Source organism: Rhinolophus sinicus, chromosome 15 (genome assembly GCF_057876585.1).
Source record: "Rhinolophus sinicus isolate RSI-liver-muscle chromosome 15, RSI-T2T, whole genome shotgun sequence".
Taxonomy (NCBI): domain Eukaryota; kingdom Metazoa; phylum Chordata; class Mammalia; order Chiroptera; family Rhinolophidae; genus Rhinolophus; species Rhinolophus sinicus.
Genome location: NC_142515.1, coordinates 94521406 through 94542345, shown reverse-complemented (window position 1 = coordinate 94542345; position 20940 = coordinate 94521406). Strand labels below are relative to the sequence as shown.

The 20940-nt window shown below is 50.2% G+C and overlaps 1 protein-coding gene across 2 annotated transcripts in view; it reads left to right on the top strand.

Annotated features, from left to right (window-relative positions):
- Nucleotides 1-20940, top strand: part of OLFM2 (olfactomedin 2) — a 56617-nt gene that overhangs the window by 7618 nt on the left and 28059 nt on the right. The window contains exon 1 of one of the 2 annotated variants that reach the window (XM_019745023.3): nt 4547-4987. The exons of the other annotated variant lie outside the window; for it this stretch is intronic. Coding sequence (XP_019600582.1) covers nt 4853-4987 — 135 coding nt within the window. The 5' untranslated portion in view covers nt 4547-4852. Of the gene's footprint in view, nt 1-4546; nt 4988-20940 lie in introns of those variants that run through there. 2 annotated transcript variants of the gene reach the window in all.

The following is a 20940-nucleotide window of genomic DNA, read 5'->3' as shown; positions in this document are numbered from 1 at the left end:
GGACCTTAGGGAAAGTTTCTTAGCATACCTGTGCCTCTATTTCCTCATTTAAAAAATGGGCATTGTAATCCTATCTACTTCATAGCAGTATTCTGAAGGTTAAATGAGTTACTCTACTGCAAATGGTGCCTGGCACATGATAAGTATTCAATAAACCTTAGCAATTATTGTTATTATTTCTGACAGTTATGAACTTTTTACCTCCTGGGAATTTTCGGGGGGAAAAAACATTGCTTTCCGTGGTTCCCAGTCTTAGTGCATTCAGGCTGTTATAAAAGAATACCACAGACTGTGTGGTTTATAAACAGCCCACTTCCTGCTTCATAGATGGTATCTGCTTGCTGTGTCCTCACATGGTGGAAGGGCTGAGGGAGCTCTCTGGGGTCTCTTTTAGAAGGGCACTGATCCCATTCATGGGGAGTCCACACACATGACCTAATCACCTCCCAAATGCCCCACCTCCTAATATCGTCACCTTAGGGGTTAGGGCATCAACATATGAATTTTGGGAGGATGCAAACATTCAATCTACAGCACTCCCAAACGCCATGCTCAGAGTGATGCTGGTGGTAGAGAGCAGGAGATGCTTTCTGGAGATATTTCTGCATCAAAATCAGCTGGCGTTGGTGCTGGCTTGGATGGAGGAGTAGGAAGGAAGAGCAAGGGGATAAAGGGAGCAAAACATACAGTTTCTAACTGGTACATCTGGACCATGTTCCTAGGCAGCAAGGAATCTAAGGTGCAGAAGTTAGGGAAGCAGTCATTGTCATGTCAGTGCTGCAAGGGCACCTCAGGGGAGGGGGCTTGCAGGGGAAGTTTAAGAATGCTCCCCTCTTTTAATAGATTTATGTAGATAAATTTACATACCATAAAACCCACCTGCTTAAGTACATTTCAATGGTTTTTAGTCAATTTACAGAGTTGTGCAAACATCACCCCAACCCAGTTTTAGGACATTTCTGTCATCCCCCCAAAGCTTCCTTCTTCTCATTTGCAGTCCATCCCCACTCCTACCCCCAGTTTCAGGCAATCGTTAATCTACCTTCTGTCTCTATAGGTTTGCCTTTTCTGGACATTTTGTGTAAATGGAATCATACAAAATGTGGCCTTTTGTGTCTGGCTTTTTTCACTTGGCCAGATATTTTTTAGGTTTATCCATGTTGTAGCATGTGTCAGTAGTTTGTTGCTTTTCATTGCTCAATGGCATTCCATCATATGGGTGGACCACAGTTTATCCACTCACCAGTTGATGGGTATTTGGATTGTTTCCTTCATTGTGAAAAATGCTGCTGTGAATATTCATATACAAGGCTTTCCATGGACACATGCTTTTATTTCTCTTGGGTAGCTGGAATTGTTGGATCTTATGGTAAGTTTCTGTTTAACTTTTAAAGAAGCTGCTAAATTGTTTCTCAAAGTGGTTGCAACATTTTATATTCTCACCAGCAATGGGTCCAGGTTTCTCCACATCATCACCAGTACTTGGTATGGCCTTTCTGATTGAGGTTATTCTGGTGGGTGTCATGTGCAATTAGTTGTATGAAACACACAGGTGGGGATATCCAAGAAGCAGATGGGCACAGGGGTTGGAGGTCTGGGGTGTAGATATACCTTTGGGAGGCCTCATCTGTAGACTCATTTAGTCAGTCAATCAACAACAACCACAATTTCTTGGGTACCTACTATGTGCCAAGCATTGTTCTAAGTCCTGGAGAGGCAGTGAAAAATTCAGACATGTAGGTGCTCTTGTGAAGTTGCAAGTCTAGTGGCGGAGATAGACCATAAACAAATAAAAGTATAATATAATGTCACACAGTGATAAATGCTGTTCAGGAAAAACAGAGCAGAGTAAGGGACAGAGTAGTGGGGACTGCTGTTGGGTATGAAGTGGCCAGGGAAGGTCCTTCAGATATAATGGCCACATTACTCAGAGTCCAGTCAGGGAAACAAACTACTCTAGGGTTTCAAAGAGTGAGAATTTAATACAAGAAATTGGCTAAGTGTGAGATGAAAGAGTTGAGAAGCCAAACTGATCAGGGAATCCAGCAATAAGTCTAAGCACAAGGCTGTTAGAGAGACATGACAAAGGGTGGTGTGAGAAGGAAGGGGCTCTTGTGTGGTTGCTGGGACCATGGAAGGAGTGTAGCCACTGTCAGAACACATCCTCACTCTAAGCAGAAAGATAGAGGAGTAATACCTGGCTTCACCCGTCCTTCCCGCCAGTCTCCCTCCAGTTCCTCCCATTGGATGAGTCTAACAGGAAGCCAGTGTGCAAGGAACCTGGGAAATGTAGTTTTCTGGAGAAGGGTAAGGCATGTATCTTATCCACACTATGATAGAAGAGAGATATAAATGAAGTAAATGAGCAAACCATATGTGTATCTGTGGTAATAGTGTTCTGGGTGAGGCCAGATGGAACCAAAACCCTGGGAGTGGTTGTGATGGTCTAAGGCACAGTATACAGAGAGGGGCTGGGGACCTAGGACAAAGCCCTGGGAGACGACAGCAAGGGCAGATGTGAATAGAGACCACTCGTTGGAGAAGCTTGGCTGTAAGGAGCTAGGGCAGTTTCCTACAGCACCAATGCTGAGGGAGTGATAGAGTACCATTAGGTTCTCTGAGCCAGGAGGCCTGGGAGCCCAGTGGTTTTGGCATCTGAAATTAGACAGACCTGGATTCAAATCCTGGGTCCTCATTTACCCGCTGGGTCACCTTAAGTTGGTCCCCTCTCCTTTCTGAGCCCAGTTTCCTCACCTATAAATAGGGAAGTCACTGTACTTTTCATGGGAGGCTGCAACAACTGCTCAGCAAGCACATTTGCGAAGTGTTCAGCACTTATAAATGCAAGCTGTAGAGCAAGTAGGCAAGGACACATCTCATTTTTAAAAAGCTCATTATTAGTTGCAAATAACAGCACCTACTATTTATGAAACATTTACCATGTCCCAGACACCCTGCAAAATGCTTTACAAGCACCATCTCTCCCCACTCTCCCCCAGCTCACTCTGCTGTAACCAGTCTGGCCTTCCTGTTTCTTGAACACTTATGCTCCTTCCCCAGGGCCTTTGCACTTGCTGTTCCCATTGCCTGTAACTCTTCCCTCAGATATCTGAATGGCTCTCTCCCTCGCCTTCTTCAGGTCTGTGCTCAAATGTTACTTTCCCCAACCATCCTGTTGAAAGTTTACTTCTCTATTTATTCCTATGCCCCTCCCGAATCCTGATGTCTTATTTTACTTTTTGTTTTTACTTTTCCCCTGTTTTTTGTCTGATTCACCCCACTGAATGTCCAGCTCCACAAAGGCAGGCATTTTGTCTGTTGTTCACAGTGCCTGGGACATAGTGTATGCTCAATAAATCTTTCACTTGATTCTCAGGACACCCCAGCCCTTTACACATATGGTCCATGGTCCTCGCAACCACCTACTTTACAGATAAGGAAACTGAGGAGGAGAGAAGTCTTTGCTGCAGGTCACACAGGGGCAGAACCTGCCTCTCGGTGTTGCTAAGCTCAGAAAAATGGACAGTTCAAGACCCCGCACCCCTATGTTCAGTGCTTCTCCCCAGGCGGGCCCTCGGAAAGGCCTGAGTCATTGCCGCCTCCAGACGGCGGCGGCCGCGGGCTGAGGGCGGCGGCGGCGGCGCGAGGTGATGCGGGGACGCCAGGAGGGGGCGTGAGTGCAGAGAAAACAGAGAAAATTAAACCCGCCGGCCGCTTCTCCCGCAGCCTCGCTGCCTCTGCCGCCGGCCGGTGTGTGGGTGGGAGGTGTGTGTCTGTGTGTGTGTGTGTGTGTGTGTGGGGGGGGGGGGGTTCTGCACTCCCGCTCCGCGCAGGAGCGGGCCCCGAAGCCCTGGGGCCCGGAGGATGGTCCCAAATGTCAGTTCCCCGCCATCACAAGTTCAAGTTGTGAGTGGAAAGCAGCCTGGGACTTGTCTGCAAAAGGCTAGCTCCTGTCTCCTCCATCCTGGGTCATAATGCCGCCCCTTAGTGTACTGGGGAATCCTCCCGCTGCCCAGGTGACCCCTATTACCCCACCTTCATCCAAGTCACCGCCTCTACTGGCTCCGTACCCGCCACCCTGGGCTTCCTTCGTTGCGAAACGACGCAGGGGTCTCCAGAGCAGTTCTGGTCCCGGGAAGTCCCCTTCCCCAAGGAAAAGGAGACCCTGGCTGCCTGATTCATGGAAGCGCACCAGTCTCGCCCCACACAGCGCCCCCATACCTGCCCTCCCGGGTTTTAGAGAACTGCGATAGGTGTCCTAACAGGAGGTGGGTGAAGACTTGTGACTCCGGTCCCCTGCCAGCATTTGGTGGTCGGTCTGGGCCGAGCGCGGGGGGTTCTATGCGTGGAGGGTGGCCCGGGCACACCGCTGGGTGTGGGGGGCCGGCGGACACCGCTGGGGGGGGGGGGCGGGAACACCTCTGGAGGCGGGGCTGGGAATGCCGCGGCGGTGGGGTTGGGCCGGTGGGGATGCCACCAGAGGGGGCGTCTCTCCCGGTGGCATGGTCCCGGACAGGGGGGATGCCAAGGCCTGATGAGGGGTGTGGGGCAGTCCGGGTGCCCCCCGCCCCCCGCCAGGCTCCGGGCCGGAGTCGTGACGTCACGGCGGCTGGAAGTGCCTGTCGCGGAGGCGCGGGAGGGGGCGGGGGCCGAGCGGGTGCTTTATAAGAGGAGCCCGCCTAGCGCGCGGAGCCGCAGCCCGCGTCCCCGAGACCCCCGACAGGCCCGGCCCCGGCCCCCAGCTCGCACTTGTGCCCCGGGGGGCGGCTGGGCGGCGAGGGACCGAGCGCCAGGCGGCGGGCGGGAGAAGGGACGCGCGGCGGGCGGCCGCGGGGCATGAGGCGGGGGCGCGATGTCGGTGCCGCTGCTCAAGATCGGGGCGGTGCTGAGCACCATGGCCATGGTCACCAACTGGATGTCGCAGACGCTGCCCTCGCTTGTGGGTCTCAACGGCACCGTGTCCCGAGCGGGCACCTCCGAGAAAATCGTGAGTGGCCGCCGCGCAGGGGGCGCTCCCGGGGGGCGTGGTGCTCGCGCCGCCGCCGCCGCAGCCCCCGGAGGGCCCCTTGCCCCATAGTTTCCGGCCCGGGGGCGCCATCCCGGGGCTGGGGGCTGGACGCGGAGGTGGAGGAGCCCCCGGAACCCTAGCTACCTCCGTGCCGTTCCTTATTGTTATTTCTTATTAGTGGGCAGTGTCCGAGTGGCAACGATGTACTAGGCTCGCTCCCTCCCCGGGCGGAGGCGACGAGGGTCCTGGCTGAGTGGGGCAGAGAATCTCGGGCGCTGGGACCCTGCCTTTGAATGGGGGCGCCTCGGGTCTCTGAGTGTCTCCACCTTCAGGATTTCTTCCTGTTTGAGTCTCGGTGTCTCTGAGTAGTCCCGTGTCTGTCTGTCTCTTCTGTCTCTCCGCCTATTCTTTTTCCTCTGGTTTGCTTCTCTATTTGTCTCTTCCTGTCTCCATCTCCATCTCAGTGGCGCTCTCTCTGACTTTGTATCTCTTTTTGTCTGTCTCGTTTTTTTCTCTCCCCTGCACCCGTCCCCACCCCCCCAGCACCCCCTGCTCATTTCCTGCCTTACCATGTGCTGAATATTTATTCCCATAACTTGCCCTCCCTAGGAGGCAGAAGGGTCTCACACTGGGGCAGGGGCTGATGCTGCCCCCAGAAGCTCCAGTATTGCCCCCTCCCCCATGCCACCTATCACCTTCATCCTCCAGCTTTCCTGCCACAGATCTGGAGGCAGGGGGACTCAATCGGGGTTAATAATGGTGGTCGAGGTGTCCTGAGGAGAGGGGAGGAGGCATCCTCTCCTGCAAACTTCCCTCAGCCTCCTCCAGATGCGCCCCTCCCATCCCTTCCCCTCTTCAATCCGCGTTTGGAACTGCTCCCCATACGTGCAGCTGGGTTGCATAGGCTCCCTCTCCAGCTTGATGTTTCCCCAACTTCGCCAGCTCTTCTGTTCAACCCCCAATGGCCACCACACCAATTCTTCCTCTTCCCTCGGTGGAAGGAAAGGGGTCTTTGCTGGCAAGGGTTGCAGGCAAGTGGAGAGGGGGTTGCCTTGTACTGTGCCCTGGGCTTGGCACAGGTCAGGGCTTTCAGTCCAAATTCTGACTTGAAGCCAGTGTGTGAAACAGTCTTTCTGTGTGTCTCAGAGTATGTCCTGGTGTGTCTGTGGAGTGTGTGTGAGTAGAGGGTGTGAGAAAGTTTATGTACTTTGCCGGCATGAGGGTCCCAGTGCGTCTTCCTCTGTGTAAGAATGCATCCCAGAATGACTGTGGGTGTGTCCCTGAGCGAGTGTGTCTGGGTGTGGATGCATCTCAGTGTGCACCTTCAGTTGTATGTCCCTGACTGCGGCTTTGCGTGGATTATGTGATTGCACGCACGCATATGAATTTGTATACATGAGTCGGAGACAGCTTCTTGCTGTTGCCTTCTGAGGGACAAGAAAGATGTCTCATTGAAATCAGAAGCCAGATTCCCCTCCCCCACCATCGACGGAGTGTGTTTGTGTAAAGATGTGCATGTATTATGTGCAGCATATGATGTGTAAATGAGAGCATATGGTGTGTCTGGGGAATGTGTACATCAGTGTGTAAGAGCATGTTTCTGAGTCATGATTTTGCGTGTGCCTATGTATCTGCGCAAATATGTCCTTATGCATGTGTTTTGTGTGCATAGAAGTGTGGGCATGCAGGTCTTTAGAAGCGTGTGCATATACATGCTAGTGCATATCTGTAAATGATGTGTGTGCCTGTCTTGTATTTTATGCATGTGGGTGGCTTCCCGTGTGTACCCTGTGTTTTCTGTAAGTGTGTGTGTGTGTGTGTGTGTGTGTGTACCCAAACAGACCTGGTCTCTGCTCTGGCCCATCTGTAGCTAACAGAACCTTGATCAATGCTTCCATGAAATCACCTGCTGAAAGCTGATAGTTCTCCCATCCCTGATCCCCAACCCCTCCCTCAGTCTCACTAAGCCTTGCCAGAAGGGCTCTGTGGAGTGAGAAGCCAAGGGACTCAGGTTGGGACCTGGGAGGAGACTGTGACATGAGGGGTGCTCTAGAAGGGTCTTGGGAGCCTGATAGACCAGGTAGAATCCAGATGTTCCCCCAACTTGCTCTATGACCGCTCTTGACTTTGGACTACTGACTTCACCACTCTGAGCTGCAATTTCTTCATCAGTAAAATGGGCATGATCATTCCTACCTCATAAAACTGTTGTGGATAACAAAGATCTACTGTCGTGGGTAACAGAGATCTACTGTCTAGCTCCCCATTCATCCATCCTTCCATCCACCCACGCACCCACCCATCCATTTATCTCTAGCCTTCCATTCACCTTTCCACCCATCTGTCTTTCTACCATCTATTACCACAATTTGTCTCTCCATTTATCTTTCCATGCATCCATCCTTCCATCCATCTATTTCTGTATCCATGCATCACCTATCCCTCCATTCACCCATTATCATCATCCAACTATCTCTTCATCTACCCTCTATGTATTCATCCTTTTATCCATCCATCCTTCCATCTACTTTGTTTAGTCAACAGAACTATTCAGTTCCTCCTCTATGTCAAGCATGCATATGTTTGTAAGCCCCAGATCAGTGCCTGACATAATAGGTACTCAGTTAGTGATAGGACTCTGAGTCAAACATATCTGGGTTTGAATTCTGGCCTTGCAATTTTTCTAGCAGTATGACCTTGGGCGAAATTATTTAATCTCTCTAAGCTCCAGTGTCCTCATTAGTCAAGGAGAGTTCAGAGTCCCCGTTAGACTATAGAATCCGTGAGGACATCTGTGTTTTGCTCAATACTGAACCCTAAGGCCTGATGCACAGTCGGCCTACTATAAATATTTGTCAAATGGCTGAATCAACGATCACATCTCCGTAAGGATTCACGGGTTCCACCTTCAAATGGAAACAAATTACTAAGTGCATAGTAGGGGCTCGGTAAGGAGGAGTTGCTTTGTTTGCCACTGTAGTCAAGCACATAGTGGGCCTGGAATGAATATTTGCCAAGTGTCTAAATCAATAATCCACCTTCCCAAGGATTGGGAGGAACAAATGGAAGTGACTAGGCACATAGTAGGTGCTCAGTAAGGAGGAATTATAAGAAGGTGTGGAGCACCAACATGAGCAGGCTGACTGGTTCAGGAACACAGGTAGTGAGAGTTCCTTGTCATGAAGCAGAAGATTATATGCTGGTGTTTGGCCTAATAGGGACCTCGGTGCTGAGGTGTGGTGGGTGGTGGTGCCCCTCTTGTCTCTGGCTCCCCCCCCCCCATCTGACCCAGAGGAGCAGCTTAGCATTCTAAGGGATTCTAAGAGATGGTGCTACAGACCTTCTCTGGAAAGGAGGGGGAGGAAGTTGCCACCACCACTACCTTGGCCGCCGACTCCCAGCCATAAACCAACCCATGGGATGGGAGCGTTCGAGGGAAAGGCTCCTCACCTGGGGGACGTAAATCCAGAACGAGACTAAAAGCTGTCGGCCTCATTGCTAGCTGCTGTCGTCATTATGGGGCCTGGAGTGAGTTACCCGCATCTTATGTTATGTCTTTGCCCATCCCCTCATCCTTAAGGGCTGGAGGGATGAAAGGGGAGATGGAGGAGAGGTATTCTGTTTGGGGAGGACCCTTTTTCTCATGGGAGGAATGGGGAAGGCCTGAGTAGCTATCAGCAAAAGGCTCTTTGAGGACTTTCCTGTGAAGAACCAAAGTGCAGAATCCATGTCTTTTCTTGACAGTTTTCCGAGGGGGGAAAGGCCCCAGAAACTCAGTATTAGTCGAGAGAGGCCGAGTTACACTGTGGTAATGAATAACCTCCCATCTCAGTGGTTTAATCAGCACAAGTTTATTTCTCTCTTGAACTATGTATCCATTGTTGGCTGGAGAGCTTTGTACGTGGTGGTCACTCAGGGACCCAGAATAATGGAGGCTCTCTGGTGACATGATTGTTGAGACAGGAAAAGGAGGGCACCAAAAAGCCCCCACCAGCTCCTAGCCCTGGAGGTGACACGTTATTTTTGCTCATATTTCATTGGTCCACACAAGCCACATACGGCATGCCTAACCTCAAAGAGGGTGAGAAGTGTGGTTCTGCCATGACATGGATGGAGAGGAGTGGTCAGATATTTGTGAACAACCCTAAACACTGCCCCACTCTGCCGATCGCTCCTCCATTTCTCCGAAGTGACAAGAATTCTCTTAGAGGGTGTCTCCATTCATTCATTCACTTACAATGTGCCAGGCACGATGCTAGGTACCCAGGACAGAACAATGAGCAGAACAGACAGACATCCTTGTCCTTGTGGAACTGACGTTCTGGGGCGGGGACGGGGAGAAATAAGTCCGTGTATAGAAAAGTCGATGCTATTTCAGGTGAGGATACATGTGCTCTGGAGAAGCATAGAGCAGTATAAGGGGATGGAGAGGGATGAGGGCAACTATTTTCCATTGGATGGCTCCCTGAGGAAGTGACCTTTGAGCAGATCTGAAGGAAGTTAGAGAGGGCTCATATCTAGAGGAAGAGAGTTACAAGTAGAGGGAACAGGAAGTGCAAAGACCCTGAGGTGGGAATATGCCTGGAAGGATGTTGATGAAATAGTGAGGAAACCAGTGTGGCTGGAGCAGAGTGAGCGAGAGGGGAGAGCGAGAGGAGGTGAGGGTGGAGAGGTGGCGGGAGCCACACCATGTTAGGGATGTGGGGGGCCCTGGAGGAATTTTAGATTTTTTTAAAATTTATTTTTTAAATTTATTGGGGTGACAATTGTTAGTAAAATTATGTGGATTTCAGGTGTACAATTCTGTATTACATCATCTATAGGAATTTTAGATTTAACTTGCAACTCCTCATGCCCTCCCTGTCCTCCGTCCGTGCTTTCTTTTTCTCCATTTTACTTTGGACCTTTTAATACACTCCGTGTAGTTGACATATGTATCTTGTTGTCTGAATCTCCCCCCTGTAACGTCAGCTCTGTGAGGACAGGGAGTTTTTTAAAAATCAATTTTTGTTGACTGTTGTAACCCCCATGTCTAGCCCAGGACCTAACACACAGTAGGTGTTCAATAAATACTTGTTGGGTGAATAAATGGATATATGGAGAGTTCTGAGCAGAGGAGGGGCAGGACTTGACTCAGGTGTTCAGTTTCCCTGTGGCCCCCGTGGGAAGGGCAGACTGTAGGCAGTGAGGGCAGGAGCTGGGAGACCGGGGAGGAGGCAACGCACTGGTCCAGACGAGTGATGATGGGGGCTGGGCTGGGGCAGGGGCCAAGGAGGCGGAGAGAAATGGGTGTGCAGTGGATTTGACCGTACCTGCCATAGTCACTTGCCCCCAATGGTGGACTTACATCTTCTACTCAGACACTTCGAAGTGTGAGGAAATATTTATCGAGCACCTACTTTATGCTGGAAAGGGTCCTAGACTATGGAATATAAAGATGAATAATGCCCTGACTTCAATCCGCTCACAATCTCATCCAGCAGTACTTGTGACAAGTCCTGGTACGTGTGGTAATAGGGATGTTTTTAGAATGTTACGGGGCATCAAGGAGGGGCAGTGACACCAGTCAGGGTGCAACGGAGGCACTGAGGCCCAGCCTGTGTGAAAGTTGAGAAGGAACTGGCCAGAGGAAGGCAGAGCGAGGGCACGGCAGACAGAAGGAATAGCATGGACAAAGGCTCAGAGACCAGGGGCCTCCTGCTGGGCACAGAGAGACTGGCCACTGTTCGGAGTTACTGGAGACTAACATGCCAGGTAGGGAGGAGTGTGGAAGCGGTCAGAAGGGGCCCCGTCACAAAGGGATTCGGCTTGAGGTGCCAGTACTTCGTTCTGGGTGTTGAAGGATGGGAGACTTGGAGGGGTTTGGAGTAGGAAAGGAATGTGAGATGGCTGCTGCATTTTTCAAGAGCCCTAATTGTTAGAAAATCCTTCTAGGTTGTGAGTGTGAAATCTGCCTCCTTTTAACGTTTGCCCCCCTCACTTTCACCAAACCTAGACTCCTTGCTCTGGTCCAACGTGTTACGCCTCAGTTTCTTCATCCATAAAATGGGGATAATAGAATGTACCTTATAGCATCGTGCTTAGCAGTATGCCTGACACATGGAAGGTGCCCCATAAAGGTTAGCTGTTATTATTACCATCACCGTTATTATTACAAGACCCTACCTACCTGCCCGAGTCTCAGATCTTTGATCACTCATCTATTACTCACTACTCTTCTTGTTCCCGCCTCTGGAACTTGTCACTTACTGTGCCATCCTCTGGGAACACCCTTCCTCTAGCCCAGCTCCTTCTCCCCACTCAGGTCCCAGTTCAGGTGTCACCTTCTCAGAGTGACCTCCCCTGACCACCCCAGCTAAAATGTCCCCATTCTATTATTTGAACTGGTTCTATTTTCTGCCCAGCGCTCATGATTATGTGACATCATCTTGGTAATTGTTTACCGCCAACAGAATGGAATTGCCATGTGAGCAGAAACTTTGTTCCTCTTGTTGATTACTGGGACCGTCTCATTTCAAGCAGCAGGGATTTTCTGACTGGTCTCAGTTTTGCCCCATGAGACCACTGCCCCTTCTTCCTCCCAGTCATACACCTGCACCTTGATGAGTATTTCTGTGACCCCTGGGTCGTCTCCCATGTCTCAGAAGCATCTGTTTCTTAAAGCATTTTTTTTTCTCATGTGCTTGTTCCTCAACGCTGCTGTCTGAATGGATGTCTGGAAATGGGCACGTTGCCAACTTCCCACAGAAAGGTATGGTGTAGTCTTGCCACCAAAGAGCAAAACAGAGTCATCCCCAGGTAACAGCGGTTGAGCCCTTCTAGGTGCCAAGTCCTGAGCTGGGGGCTGGGCATACAGCAGTGAACAAGAGACTCAGTCTTTCCCCTTATGACGCGTTGTAGGGAGACCCAGTGAACATGAAATCGTGCAAATGGTTCTATAATTACAGCCCGGTAAGGACCATGAAAGAGAAGATGCGGAGCTCTGAGGGCATGCAGTCGGGAAGGGGTGGTCAGGGAAGGCTTCCCTGAGGGGATGGCATTTGCCTTGAGACATGAAGGATGAGTAAGAGCTGGTTAGGTGGAGGGAGAGAAGCCAAGAGAACGGGGCGTGTGAGGTGTTGGGGTGGGATGGCAGGTGGTGTGTTTGAGGGTCTGGTGACATGGGAAGGAGCTTTAGCCCACTGGGTGTTGCAGACCACCTCCCCGGACCCAGTCTACCCCAAGTTTGATGCCCACATATAGAAATGGCTTGAGGTGTGGCCTTTGCCCATCCAGTCAGAATCGCTGACAGCTGTCAAGGCAAAGTGCCCTGGGCCGCTTGAGTGTGGCTAAAACGGGCTTCCCCCTCTTCCAGAAGGAAGTTCTGGTTTCTGACTCTTGGTGTCTTTAATACCCTGGCATCCTTCTCACCTCTGGCCCTGGGTTGCTGACACCTCTTTGTGAAGCTCCAGTGGGGAGCAGAGCTGAAGCTGGGCATGGAAGAAAGGCGGCCGTCTAGGGGAGGCCCAGGTGCTTTGAGAGTGTGATGCGGGGGTCGGATGTGTGTGTGGGAGTGAAGAGGCTGCCACTGGGAGACCGAGGAGGCCACGCTGGGTCCCAGTCTTTGTGTCTGTCTCAGCCTTGACACGGCTGTATTTTTAAACTCTTGAGTCTCTCTCTCTCTCTCTCTCTCTCTCTCTCTCTCTTTCTCCATCCCTCCCTCCCTCCCTCTCTCATCTTTGTTTCATTAACTATATTTAGCCCTTCTCTCTGTCTTAACTGTGTATCCACAATACATAGTAGACATTCAATAAATGTTGAGTGAATCTCTCTCTAGCTGCCTCTCTCTGTCTTTGTACTGTCTGTCTTCTCTCTGCCTCTGTCTTGTCTCTATCTGTGTCTCGGAGTCTATTTTGTCCGCTCTGTGTGTCTCTGTCATTTTCTCTGTCTCTATGTGTCTCTTTTGACTCTGATTCTCTCTGTCATTTCTGTCTCTTGGTGTCTCTGTCTCTATATCTCTTTCATCTCTGTCTCTCAGTCTGTCTGTCTGTCTCTCTGAGATGCTGTTTCCATATCGCCATAGTTGCTATATCACAGTCGAGGACCCTGCCAGGGTGGAGGAGAGACTAGAATTCTCAGACCTGAGAGGACTCCTGAGGCAGGATAGAGCCAAGACTGGGTGCTGGGTGCTGGGCAGGATTCAGTGAGCAGGACAGGATGAGCCAGACCAGCATGAGGGGCCCAGGGTGTCTGGACCCCTGGGGATGTCGGGGATGAGCTTTGATGGGAGCCTGGGAGGAGAGGTGAGTGTGTTCCCAAGCTCCAGGCAACGCCTTCCCGGCCACCCCCCATTCCCTCCTGCTGTCCAGGAGGGCATCCCTCTAGGACCCAGCCACCCGGCCCCAGAGCTGGCTCCAAGATGGAACAGCTGTCTGGGCTGCAGCTGCAAAAGCTCATTTTGAACAAGGGAGATGATTGCAGGAGTGATTGGGGGAGGGAGAGCAAAGGGGAGGGTGGCAAGGGCCAAAAGAATCAGGCTTGATTGTTGCTGCTGCCGCAGTGGGTGGTTTGCCCAGGAGATGGGGAGACTGGGCGAGGCGAGAAAAGGCAGAGAGGTCTGTCGCCTGCCCAGCCGTGGGTCCATCTGCCCCTGGTTCTGGTCCTCCCTGTAGTGAAGTTTCTCCGCCTGTCTCTCCCTCTTCCTGTATTTCAGAGCCTGTATCTCTGACTCTGCTTGTGTCGCTCAGCCTCCCTGTGCCCGTTGTCCTGCCGCCGGCCCTGGATTTCAGTTTCCCTGTCTCTCTCTGCCTGTATCTCTGTGTCTCTCTGCCTGCCGCTCCACTTGGATCTCTGTGTATCTCTGAGCCTCCTCGTCTGTCCCTTGGTGCTGCTGTCATTATCAGGAGCACAGCTCAAGCAGCCCTTTAGACTGCTCCGTCTTTTCTTGTCATTTCTGTGATACTCAGGGGCCAGAGACAAATAGAGATGGCAAATCCCAGGGAACGATGGGATCGTGTCCTTCAATAAAGAGATATTTACAAAGATATCTCAATTAGGACTAATTAATTAAGCGAGCCACTCTTCCCCTGCCCTCTCCCCCACCCTGTGGTCCTGTGCCTCCTGGGAGAAAACCAGCCAATGAGTGGATGGCAGTCTGGTGCTCAGACTGTCTCAATGTTTAATTTATAGCAGCTTTCTCTCCGAGCCCCGTCAATCCATCCGGAAGGGCAAGGTGGCCACACACATATAGACTCAGGGGCAGACGCTGGAGACCTACCGGCCTCCCAGAGTGTGCCGGGCTGTGTCAGGGCAGGTCACAGCATGTTTGAACACGTCACAGAATGTCTTTGTGGCAGGCATGCTCCATTGTATAAGGAGAGTCCGATGGCCACTGGGCACGTCTGAGCCCATGGGACATGTTAGAGCAGGTCAGAGCGTGTCTGTCACGGGGGGAGTTTTTGAGCATAGCATCCCTGAGTGTGTCAGGGAGCATCCCTCCTGAACGGCATGGCATAGTATGTTTTGCAGGGTCCCTGGCCAAAGTAGTGGGGGCATGCCAATATCTATAGCCTCTAGGAGGAACTGGTCACATCCCGTCCCCCACTATAGACTCTGAATCTCCCCAGCCTCTTCGGCACTGGTGGATCAGGAGGCTTGAGTTCCAGCTCTTGATGTACTGTTTGCTTCTCTGCAGCATCCCGCCCCCAGTGCATAGCTTCGGGGTCCCCAGTTTCCCCATTGCTACAGTCTTCCCAGGCCCCTTAGGATGACTTCTCAACCGCACCTCTGCCTGTCCCTTCCCACATCACAGAACAGTTACCAGGGCAGAGGAAAAATGTTGCTGCTTAAGTTTTACCTTCTAGTTGTGAAGCCCTCAGTATAATGCTCAGGCTGGAGCCCTCAGCGGTATGACCAAAAGGGTGTTTCCGTCTTCACATGGAGACAGGTTTGATGATGCCACCCTCAATGTACCGTCCAACAAGGTGATGCAGCTCGCAGTGGAACGGAATGACAAGTCTGTTGACGCAGCCCTCAGTGTAGTGCCCTGATGAGCGATGCAGCCTTCAGTATAATGACAAATCTGGTGATGCAGCCCTGAGTATGATGCCAGGGTAGTGTTGGGGCCATAAACATCTCGAAATGTGACTTTGGTTCTGCAGACAGACGCTGGCTGGGACTTTTGGTGCAGTGAGAAGGAAGGAGAATTTGCTCATTCTGGTGAGTGCGTTCTCTGGCTATTCCAGGAGGCCAGGATTCCCCACCCCTGCTGGCCAAGGGCGGCTTCATTAGCCCTTGTAAGTGCTATTTGACCTCAGCAGGACACCAGGCTTATTAGTAACACATACATTTTGCAGGAGTATTGCAGGACTGACTGCAATGCTAATGAGTTAGCCGGGGCGACCTAAGAGCGCAGCTGACAGAATGTACACAGATGTCACTTCCTACTGAAAGGAGTGTAGGGATGTTTGCCGATACAGGCAGGTGGACATGTGTGGCCTTGGAGAATTATATGAGGAAGGGCTTGGATGTTCTTGAACGGACTCAGATAGGTAACATGTCTGTGGCTTCTGGGTAGACATGTGTATAAGGCTGTCCTGAACAGTACACAGAGGGTCATAGGTATTTACAGGGAGGCATTCACCTGTGTGGTGGGTGCACTGTGGCAGCGCTGTCTATGGTTAAAACGATATATATTTACATACATGGCTACAGGGAGGCCCATGGACCCCATTGCTCAGGGAGAGAGGCACGTAGACACAAATATATGCAGTGTAGACATATCAAGATTGACTTGTGGGCTCATGAATTATACACAGAATATATGGGAATTGAATGCTGTGAACATGTCTGGATGAAGGGAATATTCGTGACCGTGGGCAACAATACAAGTTGCACACGTACTTGCACGTGTCCCCTGACGCACACCGGCATTCGTCTGGGCTTCCGGAGTGGGCACCTGCGTACATGGCGAGTCACGGAGGTGCCATATGTGTCCAGAATGTGGCTCACAGTTCCTATAGATAAACATGGATATCCACAGGCAGCCACAGAGCCTGTGTAGGCCCCAATAATTACATGCCACCATTTTGGGATACAAATGACGAAATCTCCTCATATTCCCTGAACTCCTGGCAAAGTGAGATTTCAAAACCAACAAGGGTGGCCTCAGAACTGCACAGGCCCTTTTTGGAGAACCATGGAGGGGAAGTACAGAGTCACATGGGTGCCTGGGTGACCCAGAAATGCCATCCAGGAAAGCAGAGCCCTGAGCCCACGCTTGCTCACCGGGCTGTCTTAGCCCAGATTCTCCCCTGTTGACACCCGCTCCCATCAGAGCTAATTGTGGCAGCCAAGGCTCAGAAATGGCTTAAAGTGGTCCCTGGCACAAGAAAGAGCCCAGTGCACGCTCGGGAGCCTCGTGATCATTGAGTGGAATCATTATTACCAGTATGAATATTCTCCTTGAAATGCAGAGACCCTGCTCCTTTCTGTCTAGTTTTCCAGCCTTTCCTCTCATCCCCCTGCCTGTCTGGGCACCCACCCTAGTTTCCCTCCAGCCTTCCTGTTTCTCTCCTGTTCTTGCTTGAGAGAGTCAGTCCTTGAAAGCCTTGGTTTCCTTGCTCACCAGTGGGCTCTTTCCTGATATCTCTTTTCATTCTCATTTGCCTCCAAGCATCACAGTTCCGGTCTGTCTGTATATCTGGGGGTGGGTGGGTATCAGAAAGTATGTTTGGGATTGAAAGCCCCCTAAAATGGCCCAGTGAAATAGGAGCTTCATGAAAGGGATGCAGGGAACCTACAAAACCCAGTAGCTGAAGCTCCAAGGACTTGGAAAGCCATCACTCATTTCTCAATTCAGTTAGCAAATATTTATTATGCACCCACTGTGCACGAGGTAGACAGGATAGACAAGACACATGCAGCTGACGTGTTAATGGGAAGAGACCAGTAACAAACAAACGAGGGAGAAATTCCCATCCAGTAATGATGCTGTGCAGAACGTTAAACCAGGGCGGGGGGATGGGGTGCAGGTGGGGCTAGTTTGGATTTAGGAGCAAATCCCCACTTTCCTGTCTCCCCTCCACTCTGAGTGCCCTTTGTTTCTGCACCCTGCAGTGCAGCCTGCCCATGATGCTGGGTGTCTGCAGCCCCGGTCCCCCATGCACATTCAGCTCCATGACCCCACACCTTTTAATCACCTTGACTTCCCCGTTCCAATTCCATCTCCCTGGACTAGATAATTTGCCTCTTTCAACTTGCATCAGGAATCCACTTGTCCTTTTCTCTGAGACTGGACACCTTGGACTCCTGGGACATGTGGTTGTTGAGGTCTCCCTCTCAGGAGGAATTTACGGGTAGGAACATTCTCTTGGAAGGTGTACTGGGAGGGGAGTCAATGATAGACATCGTCGCTCATTCTTTCATTCATTTATTCATTTGACAAACTATGGAGTACCTAGAGTTTCAGGCCCTGTTGTAGGTGCTGAGACATAGCTGTGAGTATGGTGGGTCTACCTCTGTCTTGTGATATGTATTTATACTGGAGACACAATAAACATGTAAGCAAATAAACAATTTGTTTCAGATAAGTGCTGTAAAGAAAATAACAAGGAGACATTAAAGAAAGTGACTGGGGAACGCATTTTGTTGGTACACTGGGGTAGGCTCTCTGGGAAGGTGACAGTTTTTCCCAGCTTTTATGAGATATAATTGATGTATAACATTATGTAAGTTTAAGGTGTACAGTGAAATGATTTGATACATGTATATATTGCAAAATGATTACCACATTAGGGTTAGTTAACACCTCCATCATCTCACATAATTATGTATGTGTGTGTGGTACTCTCTTAGCATTTTTCAAGTGTATAATACAGTCTTATTAACTATAATCACCATGCTGTACATTAGATCCCCAGAGCTTATTCATCTTATAACTGGAAGTTTGGGAAGGTGACATTTGAAGAGAGACCTGACAGATGAGACAGCGTCAGTGGTGGAAAGAACAGGAGAGGAGCATTCTGGGAGAGGGAATTGCAGTGCAAATGTCCCTGACATGGAGACGAGCTTGGTGTCTGCTGGAAAGAGAGGGCGGGGTGGCTTGAGAGGAGGAGGGGATGACGTTGTACAGGTTGGCAGGGCATACTGCATGCAGGGCCTCACAGGCCAAAGTGAGTTCTTGGTTTTTATTCTAAGTGCAATGAGAAGCTGCTGGGCAAGCTGCTGTGGGGAGGAGCGCCATGATCTGATTCCCATTGTTTAAAGGTCCCTCTAAGTTCTGTGATAGGGAATGGACTCCAGGGAGAGAGGGTGGAAGCAGGGAGGCCAAAGAGGAGGTGACTGCAATAGTCCAAGCAAAAGCCAGTGGTGCCTGAGCCAGGATGGAAGCATGTGGAATGGTGAGCAGTGGGCAGATTTGGCTCATGTCTTAGTAGCAGAGTCATCAGGACTTGCTGATGGAGTAGATGTGAGGGGTAAGAGGAAGACAGAAACAGAGACACAGGTGGTAGCTGGAGAGAAGCATGAGGCCTAGGGAGACTTTCTGAAAGACTGGGGGGAGGCGGAACCACAACAGACCAGATATCAGCTGTGTTACCTTCCCTCTTAATAGCCAGGAAGAGATAATGGCCTGAACCCCCTTCCATGCTCCACGGAAGGCCAGTGTCTCCTCAAGATTTCCCCCTCCATGAGAGGCCTATATTCTTTTGGTCGTCTTGGCCTCCAACTTCCTGCTTCTGTTGATTATTACTCCCCATCTATTGCTCTTCAGTCTCTGCTCCAATCTTTATCTGGAATAAGAGCTCAGACCTGGAGGTGATGGAGAACCTCAGGTGCCGGAGCAAGTCACTCAAACTTGATCCTGAAAGTAGTGGAGCCATTTACCCATCCATGTATTTATTCAACAAGTACTTTTGAGGACCCACTATGTGTAACCATCACAGGAGATAAGATGGTGAGCCAAGCAGACATGATGCATGGAGCTTCCTTTAAAATGGGAAACAGGATCAAATGTTCACAAATATCGCAGCTGCAATAACAGCTTGAGGAAAAGATCCTTCGTGTTACAGGAGCTTCTAATAAAGGGATAGATCTAATTTGGAAGCTCAGAGGAAGTAAGAGCTGAAATCAGAAGCAGAGAGCAAAGGGTATTCCAGGCAGAGGGAACTGCTTATGCAAAAGGCCTGGTGGAAAGAGAAAGTGTGGACAGTGTGACAGACTAGAAAAGGCTTTGGAGAGGAAAGACAGTGTAGGATGAAAGCAGAGAGGTAAGTAAAGGGCAGACCCACAGGGCCTTGTGGTGATGTTAAGGAGTTTTATCTGTATCCTAAGAATAAAAGGAATTTACCAATGAGGTTTTGGTTGGGAGGATGATATGATCATATGTGCCTTGTAAAAGTTCCCTGAGGCTCTCATGTGTAGAATGGACTGATGAGAGCAAGGGTAGATCAAGGTAGACCAGAGAGACTTTCTGAACTGTGAGGGTGACTTAGACCATTGAGTGGTGATAGAGATGGAGAACCGTGCATGAATTGTAAAAATATCTAGGAGTTAAAGTCAACCAGACTCGGTGAGCAAGTTGAAACGGGGATGAGAATAATGCCTGGGCATCTGAACCACCGACCTGGGGGAATGGAGATGGTGACATAGGGAGTACTGGACGAGAACTACGTTCAAGAGAGATGATCTTGCATTTTATTTTGAGCGTGTTGGGATTGAGATGCTTTTGAGACATCCAAGGGTGGAGGCTCAAGAAGTCAGACGTATATATGGATTTGGAGTCCTGGGGACATATATGCAGGCAAGTGGTGATGGGAGATTTGACAAGGTTAAGAACTCTTAGAAAAAGATCGAGGTACAGAGAGAGCCTAAGGCTGAGTCTAGAGCAGTGGTTCTCATCCAGGAGGCGATTTTATACCGAGGGGACTTTTGGCAATGTCTGGGGATATTTTGTTGTTGCAACTGGGAGGGGGTACTATTGGCATCTAGGGGGTGGAAGCCAGGAACGAGGCTGAACATCCTACAGTGTACAGAGTTGTTATCCAGCCAAAGTATCAGTAGTGCTCAGGTTGAAAAACATTGGTCTAGAGTAACACTTAATAGCCATGTGGAGGGAACCATGCAAGTATGTGATGGCGGCCAAGGGAAGGAAACATATCAAGAAAGAGAGAGCAGTCAACAGAGTCGAATCCTGCTGAGAGGTCAAGAAAGATGGTGGACTGAAAGGCATCCATTGGATTTAGAAACATGGAGGCCATTGGTGGACTTTGCAAGAGCTGTGTTGGTACAATGAGGTCAGAAACTAGATAGGAGTGGTGGAGAAGCAAGTTCAGGCAGTGAGGGGATGGAGGCAGTTGCTATAGGCAACCAAGAAGAGGAAGAGAGAAGTAGGAGACAGATGGAAGCAGTAAAGTAAGGGGTTTTGTCTTTTAATAGGAGAGACTTCCATTTATTTAAAAACCAATGGGAAAGTTCTGCTTGAGAGGAAGATGTTGAATATGCAAGATAAAGGCAAGATATTGATTGTATGAGATTCCCAAGAAGGTAGAAGAGGACCAAAGGAATAGGTGCATGAACCTTAAGATGAAGGGCAGCTGCTCCATTGTAACAGGAGGGAGGGGCCAGGATGGAACAAAAGTTTGTAAATTATGGCAGGGGAGGAGAGGGATTCCACTTTATGGCTCTTATTTTCTCTGGGAGGTCAGGGATTCTTCCCTGAAAGAATGGAGAATGTTTCGAGTCTTCCTGTTTATTTCAAATCACCCCACGACAGTGGGCTGGCCTTCCCCATGGTACACACCCATGAAGAAAGCCCTCTTCAAAGCCCCCTCCTGAACTTCTGGCCTGAGGTTTGGCATCTGAACGTAGAGAGGACTCAGATGGGGGATATCCAACTCCAGTAGTTATGAGGAAAGACCCATGATGGCTTCTCATAAAGTCCCCAACTCTTGAAA